At 35.9% G+C, this 26,921-nt stretch overlaps 1 protein-coding gene and 2 long non-coding RNA genes across 3 annotated transcripts in view; 1 reads left to right on the top strand and 2 right to left on the bottom strand.

Annotated features, from left to right (window-relative positions):
* MDFIC (MyoD family inhibitor domain containing) overlaps nt 1–26,921 on the top strand; it is a 51,482-nt gene that overhangs the window by 10,952 nt on the left and 13,609 nt on the right. The window contains exons 3-4 of the mRNA XM_068189925.1: nt 2,626–2,757; nt 24,954–25,229. Of these exons, the coding sequence (XP_068046026.1) occupies nt 2,626–2,757; nt 24,954–25,229 (408 nt within the window). The remainder of the gene's footprint in view (nt 1–2,625; nt 2,758–24,953; nt 25,230–26,921) is intronic.
* On the bottom strand, nt 4,057–5,094 carry LOC137473873 (uncharacterized). The gene is made up of 2 exons (XR_010999027.1): nt 4,421–5,094; nt 4,057–4,379 (listed from the first exon to the last, which is right to left on the bottom strand). It is a non-coding gene; the product is annotated as an uncharacterized lncRNA (long non-coding RNA).
* On the bottom strand, nt 7,294–7,640 carry LOC137473872 (uncharacterized). The gene is made up of 2 exons (XR_010999026.1): nt 7,506–7,640; nt 7,294–7,368 (listed from the first exon to the last, which is right to left on the bottom strand). It is a non-coding gene; the product is annotated as an uncharacterized lncRNA (long non-coding RNA).

Raw genomic sequence — 26,921 nt, 5'->3', positions numbered from 1 at the left:
ACCACACCACAGAGCAGCATCTATCAGGATGAGCTGCTCCAGTGGGTAATTCTGGAGTGCAAAGATGCCAAACATGTGTTTAATGGTGTAGGTTTCTGTTATGTGCATTTACGGGGAAGCCTTCATGTGAATTCAATAGATCAAAGAGATAATTTATGTTAATTGTTTTGAACTTCCTATCAAAAATATTTGCTGTTCAATTGCAACATTGTTTCTGTTAAAACTTTTTCATAGTGCTTCTTTTTTCTTATTAACATCTACTATTAGTTACATGGGCTTGACTGGCCATTTATTATATCCAGCTAGAATAAGTGTGCATGAAAAATACACATACAGCCTAGATAGTGAGAAGAAAAAAAGAGGAAAAAAATACCGAACTGAAAACAAGCAGAGGGATGAAAAATAAATTCATATGAATAATGATTGTATTCTTCACTCCTTCAGATTTCTTAGATAAAAATGTAATCTAGAACACTGAGGGCCCCATAATATTAACATTATTGTTTCCTTATAGCCATTCATTGTTTACTACGTGAAATAATAGAGTTCTGCGAAGTCATATCCTATATGAGAGAATTGTATACAGCTACACTACTCTGCAGGTCTGTACTAGCACTGCTGGGTGCATATTGTAATTTTAGTGTCATCATGGTAGTAAAGTAATTTAAGAGCAAAATCTCCTAAAATAGCTTATTTAAGCTTAGTGTTTGTGGAAAGCAGAGTGCTTTTACACTAGCTGTGTCAGGACACTACTTATTTTTATTCCATATATTCTAGAACACTTTTCAAACACTTGAAACACATTTGCACCTAATACTGAACTGTACAGGCTAAATCATTATACTTCAATACAGTCACTTTGTATTTGATAGATATCAGACAAATAATTTCTATCTGATGTCAATCAAAGGGGTTGAAACACTCTGTGTTTTGGTTTGTTGTTGTTTTTAATTTGGTGGGTTTTTTTGTTTGGTTTTTTGTTTTGTTTTATTTTTGTTGTTGTGGGCTTTGTAGGGTTTTTGTTTGTTTGTTTTTTAATGTTAATAGGATAAGTATCTAGGTAAGATTAAGTCATCAGGGCAAGGGGCAAAACTCATTAAAGTCAATATCTTCCCATTCATTTCAATAACTATGCCAATCCCAGTGAAACAGTTCTTCTCAGGATGTGCTTGAGGAAATACTGACAAGTTGTTGGTGGGAGGGAGGACTGAGAGCAAAGTACCAAGGAGGTAGCTAAGTCAGACATTTCAGAGGTGGAAAGTGATAGAAGGGGAGCAGACGTGCTTGAAGGCATATGCTACTATACACACAAGATGGCATATATTATTTTGAGTGATGTCCAGTGCCTCAGTTTAATAGGGTGGATAACAAAGGCAGAAAGTTAGGATTTAAAATCAAAGTGCTGTGGGTTACATGAAGAAGCTAACCTTTACTATGCTACAGTAGCAAAAAGTGATTTTTTTCTGTGTCTCAGGACTGGAATAATTGCTTTACTAGAGGATACAGTATATGAAACTGTAATATTGGATTTATAAATGTATGTGTTTGAAACAAATAAATAGAGCTAACAGACCTTTCAGCAGTTGCTCATCTAGGTTTACTGTAAATATTAAATATTGTAGGTATACTCAAAAAAAACACATGAAACTGAAAATATTTAGTGTTTTAGAGATCCCTTGAGTAAGAAATATAAACTGATTATCTGTTGCTGTGAATAATGAACAAAGTAAATCCAGATTTAAAGATGTTTTCTTGAATGCCAGTAGGAAAAATCTGCAACAATCAAGAACAGAAAGATTTGTGTGTGCAGATTTGATTACTAAAACATTAATGACAGTGAAGATGAAAACTGTCACTTGCCTTGGTTTGAGGAAATTCTGGTCTCCTTGTGATAACTGGCAGCATCATCAAAACAACATCTGTTACATTGTGAAATAAGCTGAAGAATCCCTCAAATAACCTTACTATGGAATTTTCCCTGCATCTGATGTATACTTGGAGAGAATAAATACTTCTTCTTTTCATTATTGGCTAAATGTTGACTTTTAATCAGCAGTGGCTTTTTAAAACTTTTTTTTTTAAAAAAAGGTAATTGTATTATAATAATTTTTCAGAATTTTTGTACTGGTCACTTTTGAAGTTTCAGCTGTATTTGTCTTTGATTATGTGTTTAATTATAAAAAATAGAGAACAAAATTTTGTGAAATTACTATAGGTTTTATGTGCTAGAGCCACATGTATGTGGGTAAAAAATAATGGTTTTTTTTGTGTGACAAAGCTATTAAAATTTTTAAATGAAAAATTTGTGAAAGCTAACTAAATAAGAAAACACCCCACCCCCCCAAAAATATAATTTATTATGGAGGCTGCTGAGTTGCCGAATATTATTTTGCACAATTGGATACAATATGACTAAAAGTCTTTCCTAATGAGAAATTGTATTGATCTAGGCCAGAAAACAAATGGAAAACCAACTTTATTGGAAGTTAATTCTAAGGAAACAGAAGGGGATGCTAAGACAAGTTACAATTTATGCCATCTTACTTTTAATTTTCCAAATTAGTTTTGCTCACATAGAGAAAAAATACTGTAGAAATTAATATTTTGAAATTTCTTTTGACTTAGGAAAAACTGACCAAGAGACTGCTGTGGCAGGAGATAAAGACATAAACCAGCCTTCCAGTAATCAAAGTATACAAGCAGAGATACAAGAGCAGTCCATCTGGGGAAATCGCACTGATGGTGACCTCATCAGAAGTAAGTATTTCCAGAACAAATTGCTGCCGTTGAGGCTTGCTTTCACAGTGTAATGGGATACTGCCTGTTGACTCTGTTAAATGTGTGTCAAATGCAATTGTATTGCAACTGTAATGCACATCTACTGAATTTATTTCCCAGATTGACTCCTGTCAGCATGCATAAGCAACAAGTATAAAGGTGTGATTCGAGTGGTGCAGTATGGTATAGACCTCTGTAGCATCTAAGCTTTTAAAGCCTTAGTCTTACTTTCTTATCATTAATAGTACAATAGTTAGTACTGCATGTATGCAGCTGTGCTAGGTGTCATCACCCTCAATTTCCCAGGTAATGCATATATATAAGCAGCAGAGTAAACTATGCTGAGAGCAGTTGCTTCCAGATGCACTGAGTACTGGTCAGGTGTAAGTTTCTTAAGGGTTTTGAGTCCTAAAGTAGTAGACACGTGCTATGGAACTGTGGAGTTTTTAAATTGGTTTTTACGCATCTACATTCCTAGTGTATGTCCTGTATGCTTTAAAATGTAAAAAGGTATGCAAGATCATTCCTATTTTCCTGTCTTGGACTGAAGATCATATGCTATCCGTTGTACCCTCTTAAGGCAAAAATATTTCTGTCAACTGCCAGAGGTAATACTTTGTAATGCTCTAAAATTCTGTGAATGCTTGGACGTTAGTTGCTCAAGGGAGGGGCAGCATGAGGAACTATTCTCTAATTATTGGGTGTATTCAGAAAGAAAATGGACTAAATGCAGAGTGGTGCTCCAGCTCTCTTGAGGTTGTCCGAACACACATTTTAGCATTAGTCTCTCTTTACAATGCACACTATACTGTTGACAGTGGTTAAGTTAATATTTCTGAACCTGCTGTTGCCAAAACTGGTGATTTTTTGCTCCAATTATCTGTTTCTTTTTAGGTTGTTTTTTCATTTGTTTTGTTATTTTGCTTAGTTGTTTTTTAGTCTTATCTATACATTCATCTTCTCTGGAACTTTGTATTAGGATGTGAAATTATTTTCAAATCTTAGTTAATCCTTTTTTTTTTCCTAAATAATTAATACCAGTAAATGCTTACACCTCTAATGTATTGAATAGTTATCTCGATCCTTTACAGGAAACTTGAATTTACTATGTGATATATTTAGCTGATGATTTAAAATAATTCTTAAAGGGCTACAAACAGGGCAAATTGTCCTGCACAGCTTAAGAGTTTACTTAAGATTTACTTAATCCCAAAAGATTACTGTTTTAAACCTAACTGTTCCTGGACAAGCAATTGCTTTGTTCTTATGTTGAGGATATGGAAAGGTGTGTATGGCATCTTCTGCTTTTGGAATGGCCCCCTTCTCATTCCCTCTTCCTAGAAGTTTCCTTATTCCCAAACCCATGAGAAAGCAGATTTATATCATAGCAGTTAGTAGCATGCCTAAATTGTGGAGGAAAGGACCAAGGACTGTAGGGTGATTCTGTGCATCCTCTAATCTGTTCACCACTAAGGCATACTGCAGTGGCTGCACTGGGGAGTGTGAGGAAATTATACATTTTTTTCAACATATAGTAGAATTTGCAACAGATAGTGGAAACCCCTGGTAAAGTGACTTGATGATTATATGTGGTTGTATCTCTGTGATATAACTGCATCATTCTGTGATATAACTACATCACATGTGATGGAAGGGTTAGTTGCTGCTGAATTAAAAAAAAAAAAAAAAGGAACAGCAAAAGGGGAAAGATAGGATAAAATGTAGAGGTAAAAGGTACTGTTCCAGTGTGCATGACTATCCTCATCCTGGAGTCACAAGTAGCTTTACTCTGACTTTGTGGAAAGCAAGTTTACCTGAAAGCTGTAAGTTTCTAAAGCACTTAGTCTTAATAAGTGGGTAGAGGCTTTATTATGAGTCATATTTGATTAGATGCTATGATGCAAACTTCTCCTTGCTTCAGGTAACCTTTAGTTTAAAGTCTTCTAGATGGAAGAAACAAAAATGATGAAGTCAAAGCAGTTGTTTTTTTTTTTTGAGTGCGAGGTTTATGAGTAGGCTAGTTTGTTCTCCTTTTAAAAATTGAGGAAATTTGCTTGACTAGTTACACATTTTGTAGTTTGCAGAAGTTTTACAACTCAATATACCTAGTAGCCAAGTTTGAAAACTAGAACAAGTGCAGCAAACATAAGCTTTCTTATCACAAACATTACTTGGGTATTCATGTAAAAAATAAGTATTGTAGCTCAAAATGGTCCTGATTCAACCAGATCTATTACCCTACCAAACTAAAGTTCACAGACTGTTGCATATTGAAAAAATTTGAGGTTAGAAATAAACAGTGTTTTGATTATTACAGTTTATTTTAAAACTCTTTCTAAAAATTGTTTTAGACAGCACATACTTCACAACTGTTCCACACTATCCTAATGATTCAGTTTCTTTTTTTCCCATACAGATTGTTTTCCATCCCCACAGTTGATACATACTCCATTTGTCTTAGCATTAGCTTTTACTTTATAAATGTTTCCAGCATTTAATATCCAAGGTTTTCCTTGTTTGCAGCTGTTTTATCCTGCTGTTATATGGAATTACATTAATCAGTCAGATTTACTGGCACACTAACAACGAAGTCCAGTGTTAGAGCCCCTGTAATGACTTCATTATGTATGATTTCTCATTTGCACTTGTGAACTCAGTTTACCAGGCAACATCAATAAACTAAAACACTGCCCCCGTTTTCCACAGTAAGATGTTTTACGTTCACCTAGCTTTGCCCTTTCAGTCTTTTTTTCAAGCTCCCTTTTTTAACCTCTAGAGATTTCCTCCAGATTAGCCTTTTCCCTTCCTCCTTTTGAGCATCCCTTCTCCCCATTAATGAAAATGTTTATAATATCCTGGGTAAATGGTTATATGGGAAGCCTCAACCAAGGAATTTATTGTTTTTGAAGAGATTTTGATAATCAGAAGATTACTGTATACTGACATATAAACAATGAAGGGCCGTATAAGAAGGAAGCAGTTGTAGTACCTTTCTGTAGTAATTGTTAATACACTTGCGTAACTGTTACTGGAAGACTGTTCAGTTGGAGAAGCATCAGGGGAGAACCACAAATATCTCAGGAATGACTGGAGTAGTTGAAAATATGCCATGTTGTGGAAAACCTCCTGGAATTCCTTCTGTTTGGTGTTAACAAAATGAATAAAAAGGGGGCTTTGCCTATTCCCTAAGAAGCATGCCACAACAAACAGAAATTTGTTAAGACAGTTCTTCAACTATAGCAAGACAAAGGGAGAACCAAATATAATGTCAGGAAGTTCAGTTAGACTAGTAATAAGGTGTAACTTTTTTAGTAGAGTATTTGAGAGCAGGAAAAACTGCCAAATCCTTGGTGGCTTTATGTGTGTTAAATTGGCTTTAGTCATCATAAGGTGGCAACTGCTATCCATATCCTGCAATTTTAGAACCTGAGTAAAAGAGAGTCTTTCCCTAGTGGTTCCCCCAGCTGGGAAGACACATATTTTTCAGTACAGTTATTCTTCACGAAAATGTTGAGACCTGTTCCCTTCTCTTCACAGACGCATACGTATTTTTTATATTATTTCTGACTGTAGAGTTTCTGCTTTTCAAAAGAGCTTTAGAATAACTCCATCTGCTATCTTTTCTGGCAGTGCATTTTAAATATCTGCAAACACCTTCTGCTTATTTTCATTGTATGGTCTGGTGGCCCATAATGGAGTGGTTCTGCTTCTGTTATCACTCACTGTTGGCAAGTGAGGAGAAGTGCATGTTAAACATGCAGCAGGGTAACCTGTGGCTGTAGGAATGAAGCCATAGCAGTTTTTTCTGCTCTGTGTTACTACAATACTCTGCTTTGTTCTCTGGAAGAGGTATGGGATTTTTTTTTTTTCCCTCGTAGAGAGAAAAAGGCTGTAAAGATGGATTTTAGAATATTTAGGCAGGATTTTTGCAGAGGGCACTAGGTTATCTCCAATATGTGTTGCTATGCAGGGAAGGGAATGTTTAGGACGGAATAAAATGCCAGTCTTGAACACTATTTGCTTGTGAGGATTTAATCTCCTTTCCAGTTCTCAAGCAGAAGCTCAGCTATGTGATATTTAAGAAAACAAAAAACATCTACCATAGATTCAGATTGTCATGAATAATTGATTAATAATAATCCAATTCTGAAGATTAAATACCTAAAATATGCCCATGTTTTACAGATAGAAAGGTCATTGCTATCCATCATTTTCTAGCTTCAATTGTCTCTTTCTCCTCCATGGAATGCCCTCCTGATAAGAGTGGTTCTTCAGAGAAAGGGATGCTTCTTTCAGCTCTGTAGGGATCAATTTTACAAGGTCTTGTTTCTACTGTTTTATTTACTATATTCTTCTGGATTAAAAACCTAGATATTTTTATCTTTTTGATTTCTATATTTTATGTTAACATTTTCACTTTACATGATAATTTATTTAATTTTAAGGTTTGGAAAATCTTTTCTTTGTCTGCTAAGTGAGTGATTTCTGTATCTTGTTATGCTGTTTGTGTTTGCATTTGTTTTTTTCTTGCAACAAGAAGTAGCTAATCTGGTTTTAGAAGTCTGTTTTGTTTGATATTAATCCAGATATCTTTTCTTGGCTGTTCTATGATGCACAGTCATCTTACAATTACTGTGATTTCAGATGATCCTGTTTATTCTGTCTATAAAATAGTGCAAAGTGCTTGAGTTAACCTAAATTTTCTTTTCAAAGCTAGAAAGTAAGACAAATACAGTCTTCTTGCAGCAAATCTGTGTGTGACTACAGAAATTGTGCAGAATAGATTAATGGAAATTATTCAAAATATATAGCTGTGTTTGAAAGGTGCATTCTGTTAGTTAAAGAAGTGATTTATGTACAATGTTCCAAATAGACACAGGTGTACAAATCTGTTAACCTATGAATGAACAAAACTTAATCAGTTCAATATTTATATAGCAGCACAGTATTTGATATTTAGAACCTTCTTTGAAAAAAGATTAATCTTTGACAAATCTGGCTAGTAGATGTAAAGAGGTCCTCCCTGAGAACTCGTCTCCCAGAGATTTTCTAGTCCTCTCCCCAGCACAGAACTAGGCTGTGTTGCTTCTGTTTCTCCCCTGACTTGGCAGTTCTCTTACTACAGCTGCTCCAAAAGTCTTCGAAAACCTTCTCAGGCCTATTGAGAGGCCTGGTGAGTTGTACAGTCAAAGCCTTTCCCTTTGATCTTCACTTTACCTTCTCCTGGGTAGAGAGGGATTTTCACAGGTAGCTGTACCATTATAGTTACAGTCTTCAGAGTCTGACTGGGTCTTTGGTGTTGGCCTGGAAAAAAGGAGGCTCAAGGGAGACCTTATCACTCTCTACAGTTACCTGAAAGGAGGTTGTGGCCAGGTGGGAGTTGGTATCTTCTCCCAGAACAAGAAAACACAGTTTCAAGCTGCCCCTGGGGAGGTTTAGGTTGGTCATCAGGGAGAATTTCTTCACAGAAAGGAAGACCAGATGTTGGAATGGACTGCCCAGGGAGGTAGTAAAGTTACCATTCCTGGAGATATTTAAGGAAAGACTGGACATGGCACTTAGTGCCATGATCTGGTTGACATGGTGGTGTTCTGTGATAAGTTGGACTCAGTGATCTGAGAAGTCTTTTCCAACCTAGCTGTTCCTGTGTGTTTCTGTGTTTGCAGAAGTCACAGTGAAATGACCTGAGTGTTGCTGTAGTAGTCCCTTGTAAACCAAGCTGCTGCAAGGTGCATTTGTTTTCTCTATATCCTCTTCCCTTCAACTCTACATTGCATCCTGTAAGGAAATCCAGCTAGTGATGGACTGAGATAGATAAGGAATTTGTATATTCTGTTGTCACTCCATGTCAAGAAATAAACTTCTTCCTGTTGTTGATCCATTTACAGAACAGTAGTCAAACTTCAGTGAGAAGTTTAAACTCTTCCAGATGGCCGTAAGATAGGTGTATGTATTCTGCATATCACTAATAGCCAAAATTACTTGGAGCCTTTTAGCTTCTGTTTTCTTTTACTTGTGACTCTTAAATGTTATCTGAATTTGTGGTCTGAGGCTGAGGAAGTTTGGATGGCAGTAATCATCAGTACCAGACAAAAGTGAAATTCTTCAAGTAACATGAAGATTACTGTGCTTGCTGTGTTTGGGCCTGAAGTAAATTGTATCTTAATTTCAGAATATTTTCCTGTGTTGTATTGGTACTGTCTCAGAATTAATTGTGCTGTTATGCCTATATGGGAAAGAATAGTTATACTCTTTTTCTGATTAGTTCATCTTATGGGGAAAAAAGTGGAATATGCATATAGTAGTTCCTATAGAGGAGGAATAATAAAACTCATGCATTCTATGTGAAATATTATACTACCAAGCCAATGAGTTAGTGTGGGTTTACTCTTCTGTTTTCAGTACTAACAGTATTTAGTTAGCCATATTTAGCAAAGAAAACACTAAATTACAAAGTGTAAGAAAGTGTCATTATCTAAGACATACTTTTAGGAACCTCTCTGCTGACAAAAATGTCATGAACTTAAACCATGGCAACAGTTCTTTTTTTCTCATTTTAGATTTAATTTTTTATTTGCTCTCATTGGTGTGAAAAGCATGGTGTAGGTTTTTACAGCTCAAAGGCAGTACTGTATATTATGTTTACATCAAAATAATTGAATGAATTCTTCAAAATTTAAGAGTCAAAATATTTATTTACTGATAAAAAAGTGAAAGAGGAGGAGAGGGAGTCATGGTCACAGGATAAGCCTTAGCTAAGTAATCACAGTTAAACATTTTTCTTCTTTATATAGCTACCTAGAGGAAAGAGAGGTCTGAATACTGCTTACTTCTAATGCATTCTGATAATATGATACCTGTAGTGCAAAAGAACCCACAAGTACCTTTCCCTGAAGGTATTTTAATAAAAGACAAGGGAAACCAGGAGCCTATGGCATGTTGATGTCTTGTTGTGATGTGGTTTTCTGTTTTCCCTTAAAAAATTCTTCATAATCCAAACCCAAGAAGGCTTTTGAAAAATATTAAAAAGTCAAACAGCTGTGGTCACTCAAGCTATTTCTAATACCGATTTTTTTAATCATTTTACTAACAAAGTAGGCTTCCAGATATATTGAGGCTTGATTTGAGAGAATGATTGATTATTTGCTACCTGAGCCTTAACTCATTTTGAGTGAACTGTAGTATTCTGGTGTGTGAGAAGTATTTTTGTGTGTAAATTTCTCTTGAAGTTTGTGATTATAAAATGCAAACTCTTACATCCTACGAGAAGAACTTTTCAAATTTTGACTTTGTTTGGATCCATGAATTTTAGAGGCTTAAATTTTACTTCTAAACTTTCTTCCCTCAAATTCTATGCAGTATCTCAATTACAATGTTTTTTCTTTGAAGTATAAATATTATGACACTTGTTTGGAGAAAATTTAGCAATGCTAATGTTAATTACAGCAGAATTTCAGCTAAGAGACTATTTCCTGTTGCAAAGGTTCCTCATGTTTAAGTGAGTTTTTTTGATTTATAACTCAAAATTAAGGTTGTATAATGTTTGCATAAAATGTTAAGAAGTTTGCTTTTGAGACAAGTCAAGTAGAGCAAACTCTTAGACAAACCTATTAAAAAATGGCCTATGAGTCAGATTTGACCTTCAGGGCAAGTTTTTGCTACTGAGAGACAGCATAAACAATTTGCCCGTTCTTTGCCATATCAGGGACAAGGCTGTCTTCAGGTATGGGCAACTAGGAAGTGCATCTTCAAAACTAAAACCTCTTAGCCAGTAAAAGGGCATCTACCTTTCCCAGTCTCCTTTCTTCAATAGGACAGGTGCATATTTTGACTGTATTCCATAAGTTGCAAGTTGAAATAAAATTCACATTTTGAGAGAAAAGCAATGAAAGATTATTATGCTGGCCAGAACTGGCTGTAAGAGCAGTGTCAAACCAGAATGGAGCATCCTTTAGGTCTGTACAATTCAGGAATACAGGAGATCAGTGAACAATACTCTCATTGCTTGAATTTCAAAATGAAAGAAAATAAGTTTTGGTGAGAAGATTTGGGATTAACCTGCCAGGAAAAACTTGTCTGAAGGATCAACCTCAGTTTTTCATAGAGGTGATACAGAAAAATATTTGGATGGTGAGGCAGAGGTAACTCTGGATAGTGTACTTTGTAGTTTTCTTACAGGTGACTTTATCAAATTGCACCATCTCATTTAGTATTTCGCAGCTCACTTTGTAGCTATGACTTTGTGAAGTATTTCCCTACTTCTATATAAATATATACTTTTTACTGTGTGATGACTTTTTAGTGATGAGTCACTGTCATATTTATAATGTAAAATCAGTATTGGTAAATATTTTTATCCAGCAGTAGATAGATCATTCAGTGGGACTGTACGCTAGTCATGCTATGAAGTAACTGACCATGTACTTTAAGGCAGCTGAAGTAGCTGTAAGGTCTCTGTGCTTCGTGAGAGTCCTCTGCACAGCCCTTCTCTAAGCTGTACTGTGCTGGATCAAATCCTGGAAACTTGCAACTTGTGTGAGTTTTGTATTTACAACAAATAAGACAGTGTTTAACTTTGGAAATATGGAAGGGAAAAAAAAAACTCAGAACACTTTTTAAAGTAGGAATTCTAGTAAAAGGTATCTGTTTTTTATCCAGTCATCTTCCTGTTCCACTCCTTTGACTGTTACTTGATATACTTCTTGTTCCACTTGATTTTCTGATTCCCATTTGTAGCATAGTGTTTTGACCGAGGAATGTTTTTCTTACAATTTAGTTGACAGATTCAATTTTAAGTAAATCACTATTTCGTTTTGATTGTTTGTGTTATTACAGAGTATCTGCTACTCTAGCATTTTTAGAAGAATGGTGAGATCCCATTTGCTGTGCTATGCTCCCTCCTTGAACAAGAGAAAATAACCTGAGAAAAGCGTTTGTTTGTTATCAAGTCAGTGTCCACACCAGGGATTCTGCTGTGATAGCTGGAGTAGGGCAAGAAGTTCAGGTCTCATTATTAATATTTTGTTGAATTTTTTTGAAGCAGGTCCTTATGGAAAAGGAGAGAAGACTTGCTTCATAGCACAGGAAGGTTTTGATAGACAATACACTTTATTTTCAAAACTTAGAGATAGAAGTGCATTTCACGATGGTTATAATGCAATGGCACTTCAAAGTATCGATTTTTAAAAAACTCTTTAGAATTTAGGGTTATTTTGGAAGCAAGTAAAGGGTACGTATCAGTGATATGGGGGAATCAAAGCTGGAAGAATGCTAAAGGTTTGTTCCCATTTCTAATAAATTGTTCTGTATCCTCTTCCCCATATTTGCCTTATAAAATAAAAGGATAAAGAAAAGACTGACCCATCCCTATAATAATTCTGATGCCAAGCCATTTTTCTCTTTTCTGTTTGCATAATTTTCTCTAGTGCCCCTTTTTCCTATTTTTCTTGTTTGTTTGTCTGTTTGCTTGCTTGAACAGTTCTTTGTTTCCCTGCTTCTTTCTTGACTACAATGACAAACCTGTAAGCAATGACAGTGAGGTTGTTCTTAGAGGTTGACTGAAAGTATTTTAAAGTGCTTCAGTACAAAAGCCTGTTTCAGCATCTATGTGTTAATGTCAACATTTAAGCTGGTTTTTAAATAGCAATGAAACTTCTTGTGTTAGCATGAGTAATCTGACTATTGGAGAGCTAACAGTGAATTTTGTAAAGATACTGTGCAATTCAGACAAAACCTCCAGCTGTTAAATTTTACAACATGCTACGAAACTCAGCTTCTAGAGCCATGTGATTATGTGAGATTTAAATTTTCATAAAATAAAAAAAAATTAACCTGGTCTTAGTTTGTAGCTACTGACAAAAGCAGAAAGTTAAAGACTGAAAACTGGGGAAGACAATAAAAAGGATGTATTTAAAAATAAAATATTGGTGATTTTTGAGTAGGTTGGCTTCTCTGTACTGCACTGTACAGAAACAGAGAATTTTGGCTAAATTATCATATTTCTAATTAAATAAAAGGTAGTAGGAAAATACTCCATTGTGATTTGTTAGTTCTAGCAGCCTCAGAAAATGTTATGGCACAGTAAAATGTAGCCAGTTATACTGAAGGAACATGGAAAAAAAAGGGTGCTGGAATTAATTCCAAATGTCAGATAAAATGGCAGATTGCCAGAACTCTTCGGAACAGTGATATGGTGGTATTAAAAACAGTGTAGTTCTGTCCCCATGGCAGTGGTTTGAGTGGTTTCCTATGTGTTTTTGTTTGGGGCCAAGAAATGCAAGAAGTGAGGCTGCAGCGTTTGCCCAGCAGGGAAAAGCTGCACGGCACAGGGGGATGGAGGAGCAGTTTGGCTCACCTGTCACCAGCCTGGTCAGGTGCTGCTGTTGGTGATGATGCTGGCAATGCTTTTGTGTGGCTGAAGGCTTGTGTAAGCAGCAAGGGAAGGTGGGTTGTGTTTGGTGTAGTTGCTGTGTTGTATGTTGGATCTTTGTGGTTAAGAGAAGCTTGCTGTCTCAGCTGTAACTTTTTGAAGCTTTTAAACTGTAAATGGACTAAAAAAAGTAGCTAAATTCTAAATCTTAAAATGCTGTTTCTTTTCTTTAACTCATTCAGCTTATTGTAAAAACCTTTAAAAATGTTTTTAAAATGTAGAAATGGACATTTTTCAGTATTGCGAATAATACTGACACAGCACAGTTTTCATTGCTGTATCTGCACTCCATTAAAAAAAAAGTAATTGTGATTAGTGCAGAAGGATTTTTTTTCTGTGAATAAAGAGAAGTGTGTCTTCTAAATAAGACAAAACAAAACGTTAAAAAAAAAAAGAAACAACTGTGTTGCAAGAAGCATTGATTCCAAGCATGAAGCTAATTCAAATTTAAATGCTACTTAAAAATATTTTTAACCAAAAGATGAACCAAATAAACTTCAGTGTCTCAAATTGCATAGTTTTGTAAATTGAAAGAACTATTTTTCATAGAGAATGAAAATAATTCCATAGGTAATGTTGAATGCTTTTAAACATGCTGGAATGAGAATAATCCCTATCTGCATGTTAGAGATAAAAACTAGTATTTTTACTGTTAATATCGTTTGGGTGCAACAGTTTCATAGGGAATTATATCTTGTTTCATGTACAGAGTGGGCAGTCAGAATTTTAGCTCAGTTGCGGAATGAAACAAAAATGTTTTACAGGTAATTTCATCCCATTAAAACAATTTATCTATTTTTCAGCTAATCTGATGCTTTCCCGTTGAGTTAATGCATTTGTTTCTCTGAATTTCTGTGCTGGTCACTGTTGGTCACTGATGTATTTTTCTAAGAAGACAGATTTGTAACTGTGTGGGTCAGATATCAGAGCTTTCTTATGTATTGTTTGAGCAGCTTATGCTTTGCTTCCTTTCAGGAAACCAAGTGCATCGTTTTTACAGGAAGTTTGGTCTTCACCAGGCACGGTCAGCAGTCTGGCTTTTGCTCTGCTCTAAGGGTTGGACCTCTAAGCAACTGGCAAAAGCTCATTTAGCTTTTCTTTTTATTACTATATTGAATTCATGTAATCGAGGTCATTATGAAAACTTGGCCAGGATGTGTGGGTTTTTCCAGCCAAGTCAGAAAAAGATCTTGCTAGATCATTTTGGTAGAATGTGATAAATAAGCAGTTAAGTAAAAAAATATTTGCCTTTTTTCTTTAGTATTGGTGACAATGATTGCATGTTGAGTGCATTCAGTTTTGAATTTAACACACAAAGCTCTCAGTTGAAAAAGGTTTATGTTCAGAAAGACTCTGTTGCCTTTTCCCTTAGCATATGAAACAACCCGTTTTGAGTGAAAATTAAACTGCCTGTGGTGTGGGGAAGGAAAAAGCCAGTGAGCTCTGATACAGAGATTCAGCCTTTTAGTCCATGGTTGCTTGTGGATTTGAATCTAGGGAAGAAAAAAAGAGAATGTAGGTTTTTCAAGGACTCTGATAAAAAGTCACAAGACTGTTCTCAAGAATCTTACTTGTACAGCTTGCACAAAAATATTTTGGGTTAGATGGTGCCTTATCACTTCAAGGTACACCAAAGAGTTAGTTCAAAGGTGGAAAAAGAGCTCTCATTTCTGGGTCATCCTGATGCCAGGCTGGTGCATTGGTGACACACACAGCAGCCCATGAGACAGCATTGGCAACAGTAGCTCTGCCTGGATGTGTGTGTGATTCAAAATCCTTTGGTGACCTGGGGTCCCTGGAGTGCTTTGGGATGGGGAAGCCCCACTCATCTAGCCCATGGGTGGATTGGTGAGGGGTATCCATCTGCTAGACCCTGCTGGCCATAAGGGAGTTCTTCCAGCTGAAGAACATCTATAAATGAGACTAAATCTTCTCAGTGTATTGTCTGTGCAGATAGATGCTGCTTCTCCTTCTCCTCGCACTTTGCTTTTTCAGGATCAGAAAATAGATGGACATTTGCTGTTCTCTCTACCACATTTACATATCTTTTTTCTCCTACTGGGAATCGCTCTGTTAACTATGAAGTCTGCAGTTATGAAAAGATGGGTCATGAAGAGTTATTGTTCTGGACCTCAAGTCCTCACCCAGCTTTCTGACACAGAATTTCCATTTTCCATTATGCTGCTAGTGCTGAGTGTGGCTGATCTTTGGCCTGGGCTCCAGGAGCCTCTCTGACCTCAAGCAGAAAGGGAGCTATTGCTTCAGGATCCAATCACTGAATAAGTATGAAGTGTTTATCTTTGTTATATTTCACTGCTTATCAACTAATGAGTTATCATTTAGTTCTTTTCGTTCTTGTAAAATCTGTAGCAAATACTTCAGATCTACTGGGATTTTACTTATGAGTTTTTTTTGGTTCTTCTTCCGTACTCTTTTCTGCCCTCACAGAAGTGAAGTGGCTCAACTCACTATGTATTTTTTCTCTGTCTCCTTCCCTTCCAGTGTTCTCTTCTGGGTGGTTCCTATCGGCTCTTTTTTCTTTTGATGTTTTTGCCCCACTATTGTTTTAATAATGTAAAATCCCAAGTTTTAGCCTGTTATTTAGAGTTGCTGTCCATTTGCTTCCCCTGTTACATTTTTCTTGCAGCTGTGCTTTTTTTCTTTCTTTCTTTCTTTGGTTTTCTGGTACTTTGTACTAGCCAGTGCTGGTTGCAAAAAAGAACAGCAGAGAGAAAATAAGTGCAGCAATGGAATCAAAAAATCAGTTATAAATATATATATTACTATATTTATATTCATGTTCTATGTTTTTCTGCCATGTTTTTATATAATCCTCTCTTTATTGCTGTTACTATGTTTTCACTCCTATTTTTGATTTCTGCAGTTAGTTTTGTTAATAGTAGCATTGGGTATTAAAATTATAGAGATTACAAAAGATGGTGCACTGAGAGCAGGTGATCACACTTGAGGTGGGACACCTTCTAGAATCTTCTGAAATTCTGTCACTTACATGAGTTGAGGACTAGAAATCAAAAGAGCAGTGAACATGAAGGGAATTGCTCATTCCAAGCATTTCCTTTCAAGTTCTTTTTAAAACCAAGTACAGCCAGTTCATATGCTTTTTTTTTTTTTTTTTTGTATGAGTTTAGCTGACCATTGTAATCTTGACATATGGACACTCGGTATATATGGTCAGTGGGAAATACACTTGACCTCACAATATCGTCTTACTCAGAGGTGAATGCTGAATGGGCTTGGCTGAGAAGCTGTTGCCTCACCATCCCACATTTTTTCCTGTGGTGAAACAGAGTCTAGTTTGTCAGTGGTTGCAGGGGTTTTGAGGAAGGGAGCAGGAGGAGCTGGAGGCAGAGGACCTGTTTGTGCACTTGCTCGGGTTACGGCTGTTAATAACATTGAGGTTATCTCTCCTGTCTGGTGCATCCTGCTGAGCCACTTATGAGGCAAAACCCAGCAAGAGATATCCTGTTGTTTGTAGCTTCTCTTTGATGTTTTTTACTTTATTTGGGAACAAGTAACACAATGGTGAGGGGCATCAAAACTATTTCAAATATTTGAGACTTAATGTGTCAAATTCCATGGGACACCAGTGTATGCAGTGGTATTACTGTATGTTGTAGCAGGTACAAATAACATGACTGCTGTAATGTCACGCCAACAGCCTGGATTAAATTCAGTGGATTACCTTTCTTTTAAAATTGGAGCTCCAGAAGCAAAGTGTTCTGTTCCTCAGTGAGATGGATTGTATTGCACTCCTAGTGCCCTTTATCATTTCAGGGCCTGTCTTCACAGGTAGGAAATTATCTTAAAGGAATAGGTCTATTTTATTACTTTAAGAATTAGCAAAAAGCTAATTCCGTGATTCTTAATGCATTAATTATTCACTTCTCAGATCCAATGTTTTACGAGCCACTATGCTTTATAAAGGAAGATGTAACAACAACAAATCAAACAAAAAAAAAAAAATACCCAAGTAGATGAACATGCCTCTTAATAAATTACCTCTGTAGAAAACACAGGACAAAATAACTAAACAACCCACCTTAAATAAGAAAAATATCTTACTTAAAAAAAAAAACCACAAACAAAAACCAACCCACAAACTAGCTGCAGCAGCAAACAACAAACTAGCTGCAGTAGTAAATAATGAATCTGTTGAACTCCATAAATATGCCCTAGGAGCATTGGAATGGTGACCATGAGTAAACCTGCCATTCCGCATGTCTGTGCAGCTGTTACCACTGCAGTACATAGTTGTAATGCTATGAAACATAACAGCAAATACAATATAATTCTTTTCCAGTCCTAGCTGTATGCCTGATAAGAAAAATGGATACAGAAATGTTGCAAATGGAACGTTTGCAGTAAAAATTCCTGCTTTTGAATGCAACATTATGTAGGGATTTATTCCCCAGGTATATGGGTGTCTGTTACCTATAAGGCCCCGGTTTGTGTTTGGCTTTTGGTATTCTGTGGTGAGTTCCTGTTATTTGTTCTCAAGAAGTGACAAACTATGCTACAGTAAGAACTGTATTAAACTTTATGTGGGTGTAGTTTAACAATCAGTGCATCATGTGAATTCTCTTTATTTCTAATTTATATTGCAATCTACCAGAAATTCCCAGATCATCTTCAAAGTTTATCATAGGTGACAATACTTGCAGTCACAGAAAAAACATCGCTATTGACAGCAAAATGTTTTTAATAAAGAAGAATAATTTACTGACAATCTAATGGTAATTAGAAGCCAAAGGGTATTTTGATTCTGAGGTAATTGTTACAAGATAGGTAACTAAAAATGTTAGGGGATTTACTCAGTTTAGCAGATTTAAAATTTGCCGTTGCAGTCATTAAAGAAAATCAGTGGCCATTTGTTCATTTTCCAAGATCACATCAGGAAGAATGTAGGATTTGTAAATAGAGAAATACACTCCATATTTTCAGTTGGAATGCTTATCAACTTTGTAAACTCTGGCTACCAGCTATTTTCATGCTTCCCTGTGCTAGCTGCATCTCTCTGGGTATGTCAAAGACATCTTTATACAATTCCTGCAGCCCTTCAAACAGTGTGTAAAGTCCTGCAGTGCTTCCAAAGGAAGGCACTGCAGGTGTCTTTGCACAGATATAAGAGTACTTTGGGCACTGTCTTGTGCACTTGTGTTGCTTCTCAACCCATAGACACACATGCACACGTTTGCCATTCTTGTCCACCCTTCACCAAGTGAAAGCTGACAGGATAAAATGTCTTTTCCCTTTGTCCCCTGCCAGCCTTGTTTCTGTTATACCAGGTGTTCCCTGGATGTGCTCTCAGATGTATTCTAACAAAGTGTTCTCAGTGTGGGTCCTGTAAAACCCGTACCAGCAATTTTACTACAGTATTTTCATTACAAAGGACATCCTGTTTCATAATAATATATTGTATTCATTTTGAAGATATCATCACGTCTTACAAGAAGGAATTCTAAAAAGGTGGTTAATGCTGTTAGTTGATACTTTGTTTTCCTTGTAAAGTCAGCATGGTATAAAAAATTCAGTGTAAAAAAATGATTTTAAAAGATAGATGGTGCCTTGATGGTACCTTGTTATTTAGTTAATGTATGCCTTCTGTGATATGGTAGCTGCAGCATATGCTATTTATGTCCCAGAAAATATTCAAAAATAATTGCTGACAAAAGCCACTTCACAGGTTGACTCAGAGGTACGTCTTGTAATCTGAATGTTAATATTCTGGATAGCTAGACAGAGAAAACTATTGATGTATTTTGAAGATCATATTAGAGACTAGTCAGGATTTAGTTAGAAAGTGGGGATGGAGAAGGATTGAGATACTTGAGTTCTCCCAGTTTCAGTAAAATTTTATGCTTATTGAGCCTATAACACATACAATATATAATATTTTTGAAAAGTTAAGATTTTTTGCTAGTCAGTGGGAAATGTTGCCTTTTATAGCTAAAGAATTTACGTTTTCTCCAGAAGTAACTTAGAGTCACCTTAATTTTACTCTAGAATTCAGGCAGCCCCTAGTTTTACTGTGCAATTCTTGACTGTCATCTGCTTTATCTTCCCTCTTAAGCTTAAATCGGTGTTATGAAGAAGCACTGATAAAAACCAGAGGCCGGATTCCTACCTCCCTTACATATGGTCTGTTGCATGTGATCCATGCAGAGGGAGTAGGGGCAGTGTCCACTGAAATCAAACAATTCTTCCAGCTGAAATTAATGTGTAGTTCTTGACTTTCAGTGTTAGTGGAACCAATCAGGACCTCTGTATTTCCAGAAAAGCTCATCTTCTTATTGTAGTTGCAACTGTTTTGGGAAGAGAGAAGTGTTAAGAATACTGTCAAGTGAAAGAATATGTTGTGTTTTCTCAATATTTGAAAATACCATTACAGTTTTTACAACTAGGAGTTATGCATTTTATTCTTCCCACATCCACCTGCAAAAATACGGTTACTGTGGCCAGATTTGTCATCATAAACTATTGTGTCATACATACATAAAGAAGAAAACTGTTCTTCCCTCTCTGGGTTTGTAGTCAGATAACTCAAGCTGTAAACTGGAAAGTTTTTTTTCCCATCACTTTCATTGGCCAGACTAGCAAAAGTTCATGGGTGTCTGTATCAGCTGCCTTGGAATTGCTTTTGATGTGATTAGGCTACTAATTAACTGTCTCAAGTCTTCTCTCCCACCTTTTGTTTTGTTTTGATTCACTTTGACTCAGAGGAGTCTGCATTCAGTGTATGTTTGTTTTTGTCATTTGTCTAAAATCCCTAATGATAGCTTAGACTGTCTTCTTTTGGTCCTCTTTTTGTTGAGAGTTTCCCTCTGTTGACATACATTTTTCTGTTAAATGCATGCATCAGAATTTTTCTTTTAAGAACAGCTGGGACTTTTCAAGGTGTGAAAACCGCGTGTGGTCAGGGTGCATATATATGGGTATATTTGTTTAAAGTATGCTAAGGGCTTTACACTCTGAAGGAGAATGTGCATAGTTACTTCAAAACCATCAAAAACCATAATAAATGTTTACTACTTGAAATCACTAGATTGTAACCTTACAATTAAATTATTGTGCAAAGTCAGGTAAATAACAGCAGAAGTTACTGTATTAAGGCCCACTGTGCGAAGAAACCAATGACAAGGAAGTGTGAAACACGCTAATAGATTATATGCTATAGCAATATATTGCCTTTTTATTGCTTTTCCAAGGCAGCAGATTCGTGTGCAGTTATTACTACCTATATTGTCTGCTAGTTTTCTATCAAAAAAGATTCAGTCTATTGAATCATTAATCTAATATTTATCATTCTTATTGAAAATCCACTAGTGTTAGCACTGTATAAAATACTGACTTAAATCTACTGGTTTTGCTAAAGATTAAAAACATATTAACCTGAAAAGCATGGTATTTCTTAGGACATTTTGAAACTACTCATTGTTGATGTTTAAAATGACAAATTTTCTGTGTTGTCTGAGGAATTTTTTTTCTTAAATCTTTAACATATAGTAAGTGACCAGTACCATCCTGATTTGACGATGCTGAATGTTCATCCAACACACATTTGAAATTTTGATGTGTATTGCATTAGTTAGTGAATATCAAGAATAACATTTCTGCTCATACATAGAGTGTAAAATGGGATCTTTTGTAGCAGCACACGGCCTGTTTAGAATGATATAACAGGCGCTGAATGTTCACATATCAAACAAAATGCCATCTTTCTGTAGAAAAGAGGTGTCAAAAAGTTTCTTTGTACCTTTAACGCATGTGATTATGTAGTACAAAATGCAGAGTTTGTAAAATTTCTTGAATATACAGGCAAAAAATGAATAATTCAAAACAACTCATAAGTTCTACATTCTATTGTATCTTTTATAACGCAGGCAGAAGATAGCATTGTGTTCCCAGTAGAGCTGAATTTGCACAAGTTACACCTCAGAAAATGCCAGATGGTCTATGGTCTACTTTTGAGAGCTGTCACATATGTAAAGATTTGAAAAAAGAAAGACAGCTGAATGAGAGCAGTGGATCATTAAAGAGAGAGTGAGAGTCCCTGGGTATCACTGTGTTTTAAGAAGCATTGTGTCGTTCTCCATATTACACCTTTTTTTTTTTTTTAAGATATACACAACCTTTAAAAAATAAGGTAAAAATATTTCTGTTCTAAACTGAGTACTTGTGGTTTAATCTCAGAACTGTCAATTGCTTTTGTTCTTTATGCTAGAATGCGGTCATATGGTTCCTAATTGGTTTCAAGTGTGTTTTAACCATAAGATTCAAGTCTCCCTAGTGCAAAATTATCAATAAAGTTAAAATAAATTTAAATTGAGATAACTAATCCATTTGGGGTTTTATTCCATTTTGATTTGACCTGCGTATCAAACATGAATACTGTAAAGCCAGTCAGCTAAAAAGTTGTATGTTAATGCTAAAAGGCACAAGTAAAAGTACTTTGGGAACAGGATTACTTAATAAAAAATTAAAATTAAAAAAATCATAGCAAAGTCCCTAAACGATTAATAAAAATAATAATAAAAGTAAGAACATATAACTGTTCAGACTTCCAAGACTTCCCACAGTTTGACAGAAACACACCTAATTTTAAAGACTGTATTTTAGATATTTTGTCAAGTTGCTGTATTGTAGCAAAGCCCCAAAAATATACAAAAAATTTGTAAGCTGCCACCACCAATTTAACTGGCTTAGAAAAGGTCATAGATGTCAGTTTTATAAACTGACATTCAGACATAGAAAATTTTTATAGAAGTCTATTGCTTGTGTTTATTGAGGAAGTTTAACTGCTCCCCATCAATTCCAGTTCATTGGTACAACTGCAGTACTCCACAGCAGGGAATGATAGGCAATGCAGGGTGAGGAAACATTACATGAAATGTGAAAAACACTGTTCCCTAATTGCAAAAATTGCATTTAAGTGGGATAATGAAGATAAAACTATGGGGTGCTGTGGACATAAACACTGAATTTTAGAGAGTAAATTTTCATTTCTGATATTGGCAAAGATTTTTGACTGTTTTGCACATACATGGAAAGTGAATCTGCACAAAGGATACCTGGTTGTATACTTCTAATAGTATTTATTCAAATAGGAGAAAATCCCCTAAAAATTTGTTTTGGGACCTTTGTGAGAGTGTGGAAATGTTAACCAAATATATAGTGATGCCTTAAGTTTTAGCTTTCATATTTTCCAGATTCTGTACTGCATTAGTATATAATTCTGAACTTCCTATAAAGTGTCAGAAAGTTCTCCTCACAGTTTAGTTAGACAAACAATCCTTTTCCAGCCTGAGAACCAAGGACACCATTGCAGCTTCAGACCCAAAAAGTGTAAACAACAGCAAATTGAGGTGAGCAATTTGGGAAGATGGGACTCCAGAACCTGAAGCTGTAATTGGACAATTAACCCCAATATGGAAATGGACCAAAACTTGTAAAAGTGTGAAAACGTGTGACCTGTCATCCATCTTGGGTGGAGCCATGGCCAGGCTCCTGTACTGCCCAAGGTGTAGCCTTTGAAGGCTTTTTAATAAACACCTACTTTATTCCTTTAACACTGTCTAGCCTCTGTTCCAGGTAGCCTCTCAAGGCATCAATAGCACAAATTGAATTCCAAAGAGAAGTGCCTTGCTTATGCTTCTGTTTGTAGATTTTACAAACACTAATGCAGAATTGAAGGAGAAGCAGTTTCAGTACTATCAATAAAAAAAGCCTTTGGGTAACAGTTACTTCTCTAGGTCTCAGATAGTGTGCTCCTGTTTTGTTGGCTTGTAGGTTTCTGAGCAGTTACTACTGGTAATGGAAGGGAATGGTCTTTGATCTTTGTATTCCCTGTAACATCTTCGGGGAGTCTAAAACATGAATGTTTCCTCCAGCCCTCTCTTTCTTTCCTGCAACAAAAAATTATCACTTTGGTCAAGTAGGGTCAAACAGGGTTACTCTGACCTAGATAAATGTGGGCAGTCAAGGCTATCTTCTGAAAACATTAGTGGCAGTGACTAAAATACCAAGTGGCAAGAAAAGCATGAACCAGTTCATATTTAAACTATTATGAAAAAGAATCCTTTGTTGCCTGTGAGCGTGACCAGAACATAAAGTTTAAGATTTGTGTGAAGTTTAATCTGGAAAAGTTTATGATTGTGGAGAAAGCAATCTGAGAGTGGTGTTAATGTTCTGGATAAAAGGAAAGCATTGGGGGTTTGTTAGGCAAATTTAGAACTGAGTCCATGTTGGTCTGTTTGTCCCAGTAGTATTTGTTGGAAAATTTGTTAACTTGTACCTGAAGTGATCAGTGGAATAGTTTCTTTTAGAAGAAGCTACCTATAAATATCTATTATGTATTTTTACCTTGATACTGTGAAATTATCAGAAAATGGATCTGAATCATCTGAAAAGAAAAAAAACTGCAGCACTGTTTTTCCTTACTTCTGGCACTAATTCCTCATCCATTGGGTGTCTAATAGAATCTGGACTTCTGATTTAACATAACATTTTAAAATAGGAGAAGATTGGACTGTCTGTAAACATCTTTATTTCCAAGCATGATGCAGTAGTGTTTTGATTAGGAGAGATGATTGGACTGATGCTTTTTGATTGTGAAATCTTGTTGTGTTACTGTGTTTACAGTTTAATTAGTTTTTTCCCATGAAATCTGCATGTTTTTTTCTAAATAAGAATTGTTACATTGAAACCACTTTTTTTTTAATTACAAAGTTTTACATTAAAAATTATGCATATTTTCTTTAGTTACAGACTTAAGAATACATAGGAAATCCCTTTTCCATGTTGTTACAGATATTCTCCTTTATGATATATACATTAGTTCAACACAAAATGGCCAAGTTTCATGCTTACTCATTAGGATGAATTTATTGCATGTACTTTTGGAGACTTAGCCAGGTCACTGCAGATTCTTGCCTGGACAGGGTTTTTTTTCCCCTTTGACCATTTTAATGTTTCCATTAAATCCCTTACTGGCCCTTTACAGCCATTTCTAAAATTGTGATTCTGAGTTGAAGAATACATAGGGGAGGGGGACTCTGGCTTGCCCCAGCTCTGTGGTGTTTGAATGCATCTTCCTTCTGGTTACCTCTTCCACAAAAACAGATTTCGATTGGTTTTGTACTTCTCAGTAATCCAAGATCTTTATGAATCTAAGCTCAAACTTGTTAGTTACCTGGATGTTCCTGTTCTTCTATAATATACTGGGTGCTGAGTGTCAAGGGACCCCTACTATGTCAGGTTATTTTCTAAAGGCTGGCAGGTTGGCCAGCCTGCATCTTAGCCCATTACTGTTTTCTGCATGTTTACTCCTACACTTTTTCTCTCATTTGGGTGTATTTCACACATTTTCGATTCCCTCAGTACAAGTTTATCTCAGTTTCACTACATTATTCCCAATCTTGACTTTTTCCCTTGCTTCACATTGCTTGCATTATTCTCTCCGTGTAGTTCATAGAGCCTTGCAAGCCTTTCCTTGCATTGTCAAATGAACAATCTAGGCCTCATGCAGATGTGAGGTGCTTTTTGAATACCTAATAATTATTTTTAATCTAGAGATATTTTTTGCTTTATTGTCTTAATGGGGGAATGTTAACTTGTCAGTCTGTCTTTAGATTGATAAGAGCAAGGAAAGTTGCATTCCCAGTCTAGCCTAAAGTGTTCAGTTATCAATTCGCAATTTAAATTAACCCTTTCTTTCTTGTACTTTAAGCACAACCTCAACGTTTGCCTCAGCCAAATGCTTCAGCACTGGAAAGGAGTGAGGAAGAAAGTGGCATAATCCAAAATGGCCATGTGGGTCTGAGTAATGGAAGTGGAATTCACAACGGGGTCAAGCATATGCCTGCAGACAACAGAAAGCTTTCATCTCCTGTTTCAGAAAAAATGCACAGAAAAATTCAGTCCACCTTGTCTGTCAACAGCAACAGCAGCAAGAAGAGTAAAATAAGCTCTGTGTTTTCTCAAAAGCCAGGTACTTCACCAGAAGGTAAGCTGATATTCTTATTAAAAAAACCAAACTGAATAAAGACCAACCAAACCTCAGTAAAAATTATACACTCAACTGAAAATAATTGAAGAGTGTGACTTATGCTCCAGAAGCAAACAGAACTTACTAAGATAAAAGACAAACTTCTTTCCCAAAGGAAAATATTAAGTATTTGAAGGAAAGGGAAGGAATGGGAGAGTTCTTGCTTTCAAACATTTGGTCAACATGATCTGATAATGTTTTAGTCTCTGTTCTTAGTATCCTGAACTGATAGAAACTCCTGTCAACATTGTCACACATGCACCAGAAAAAAAACCATTAAAGTGCTACTAGTTCAAAGCATAGTAAATATTTAAATCCAGTAATGGCAAGCTCCATGAGGGTAGACTTTGCTTTTGAAATGATCTGTTAGCCAATATCCTGACTAGCTGTGAGGTCTAAACATTAGATAATAAAACAATGACCTGTGCTTCAGAGTTCAGTGTGCCTTATGCTATATTTGGGATGTAGATAATGTGCACAAAAAAGCTTCATACTTCTGCATAGCTTAAGCAAAAGTAAGTAATTTCTCTTAGGGTTTAGCTGTGTCTCTGTGCTCTCATTTGCATTTACACTTATTGTTCCAGAGTTCCTGAGCTTCTCAATCCACTACCTTCCTATTAGCACTAATATACTCAATAGACTTTGCTACTGCCCTTAACAAGAAGAGTGTAGAGATGCTAGAAATCTTATTGGTTTGAGGCAGGCATAGATGTGACTTGTTAAAAAAACACCTCTAGAGGGAGGGGACAGACACAGATTCTTAGAGAAATGGGAGATGGTCGTGTTCAGTGAAATGGGGAAGATTCTCAGCCTAGATGAAAGGATGAGGGATCAGAAGGACCGCTTGTAGGAGTGACTCTTTTTGGCTTCAACTATTTTAGTCAAACTTAGTGATTCTGTGTAGTAATATCAAGAACAGCTTCAGTCAGATCCTTCCATGGGCTGGTCCCCCTTGCTATTGTTTATTTTCATGTTTATCTTCAAGAATCTACTGTTACTTTTCTGTTGCACTCCAACATTTCTTTCTAAAGTCACAACTTCATGCTTCTTGTGTTCCCTTTTCTGTTACATGAAATATCTTTATATGGTTCTCCTTAGTGCACTTTGAAAAGATTGTATCTTAAGAATCCTACATCTGTTCATGTGACTGAAACAAAATGCAGGCCTCTGGATTTTAAAAAAACAAAACCCAAACTGTTGTTTCAGAGGCAGTGCCTGCCCTGTTCATTCCTCTATGCAATTAATTATGACAAACGTTTCTTTTTTTTCTTCTAAAATTATCCTGTAATGAAAACAGTTGTTGGGTTTTTTTTTCTGTTTAATAACTGAATATGATTATGTCAAATTACTAAGTGATTGAGGAGAAAATAATAATTTCTTCAGATTTAGCTTTAAATTCTAATGTCCAACACAATTGTGTTAGTTGCCTGAAACGGCCATCATACAGTATTTTCATATGCAGTAGAAATGTCATTATCCTTAAAGGCATATCTGATTAGAATATATATTAAATAGTGTTGTCACATTGTATAACTTTCATTCTTTCAAAGCACAGAAATACAGGATAGCCCTTATTGTCACACGAAATTTCACAAGTCACCAAAAAGCTAAGGTTAAATAAGGTCAACACTGTACATCTGGCATTGTAAT

This window comes from Anomalospiza imberbis, chromosome 5 (genome assembly GCF_031753505.1).
Source record: "Anomalospiza imberbis isolate Cuckoo-Finch-1a 21T00152 chromosome 5, ASM3175350v1, whole genome shotgun sequence".
Lineage (NCBI taxonomy): Eukaryota > Metazoa > Chordata > Aves > Passeriformes > Viduidae > Anomalospiza > Anomalospiza imberbis.
Note: the sequence above shows the minus strand (reverse complement) of the source record. Positions and strands in the feature narration are given on the sequence as shown.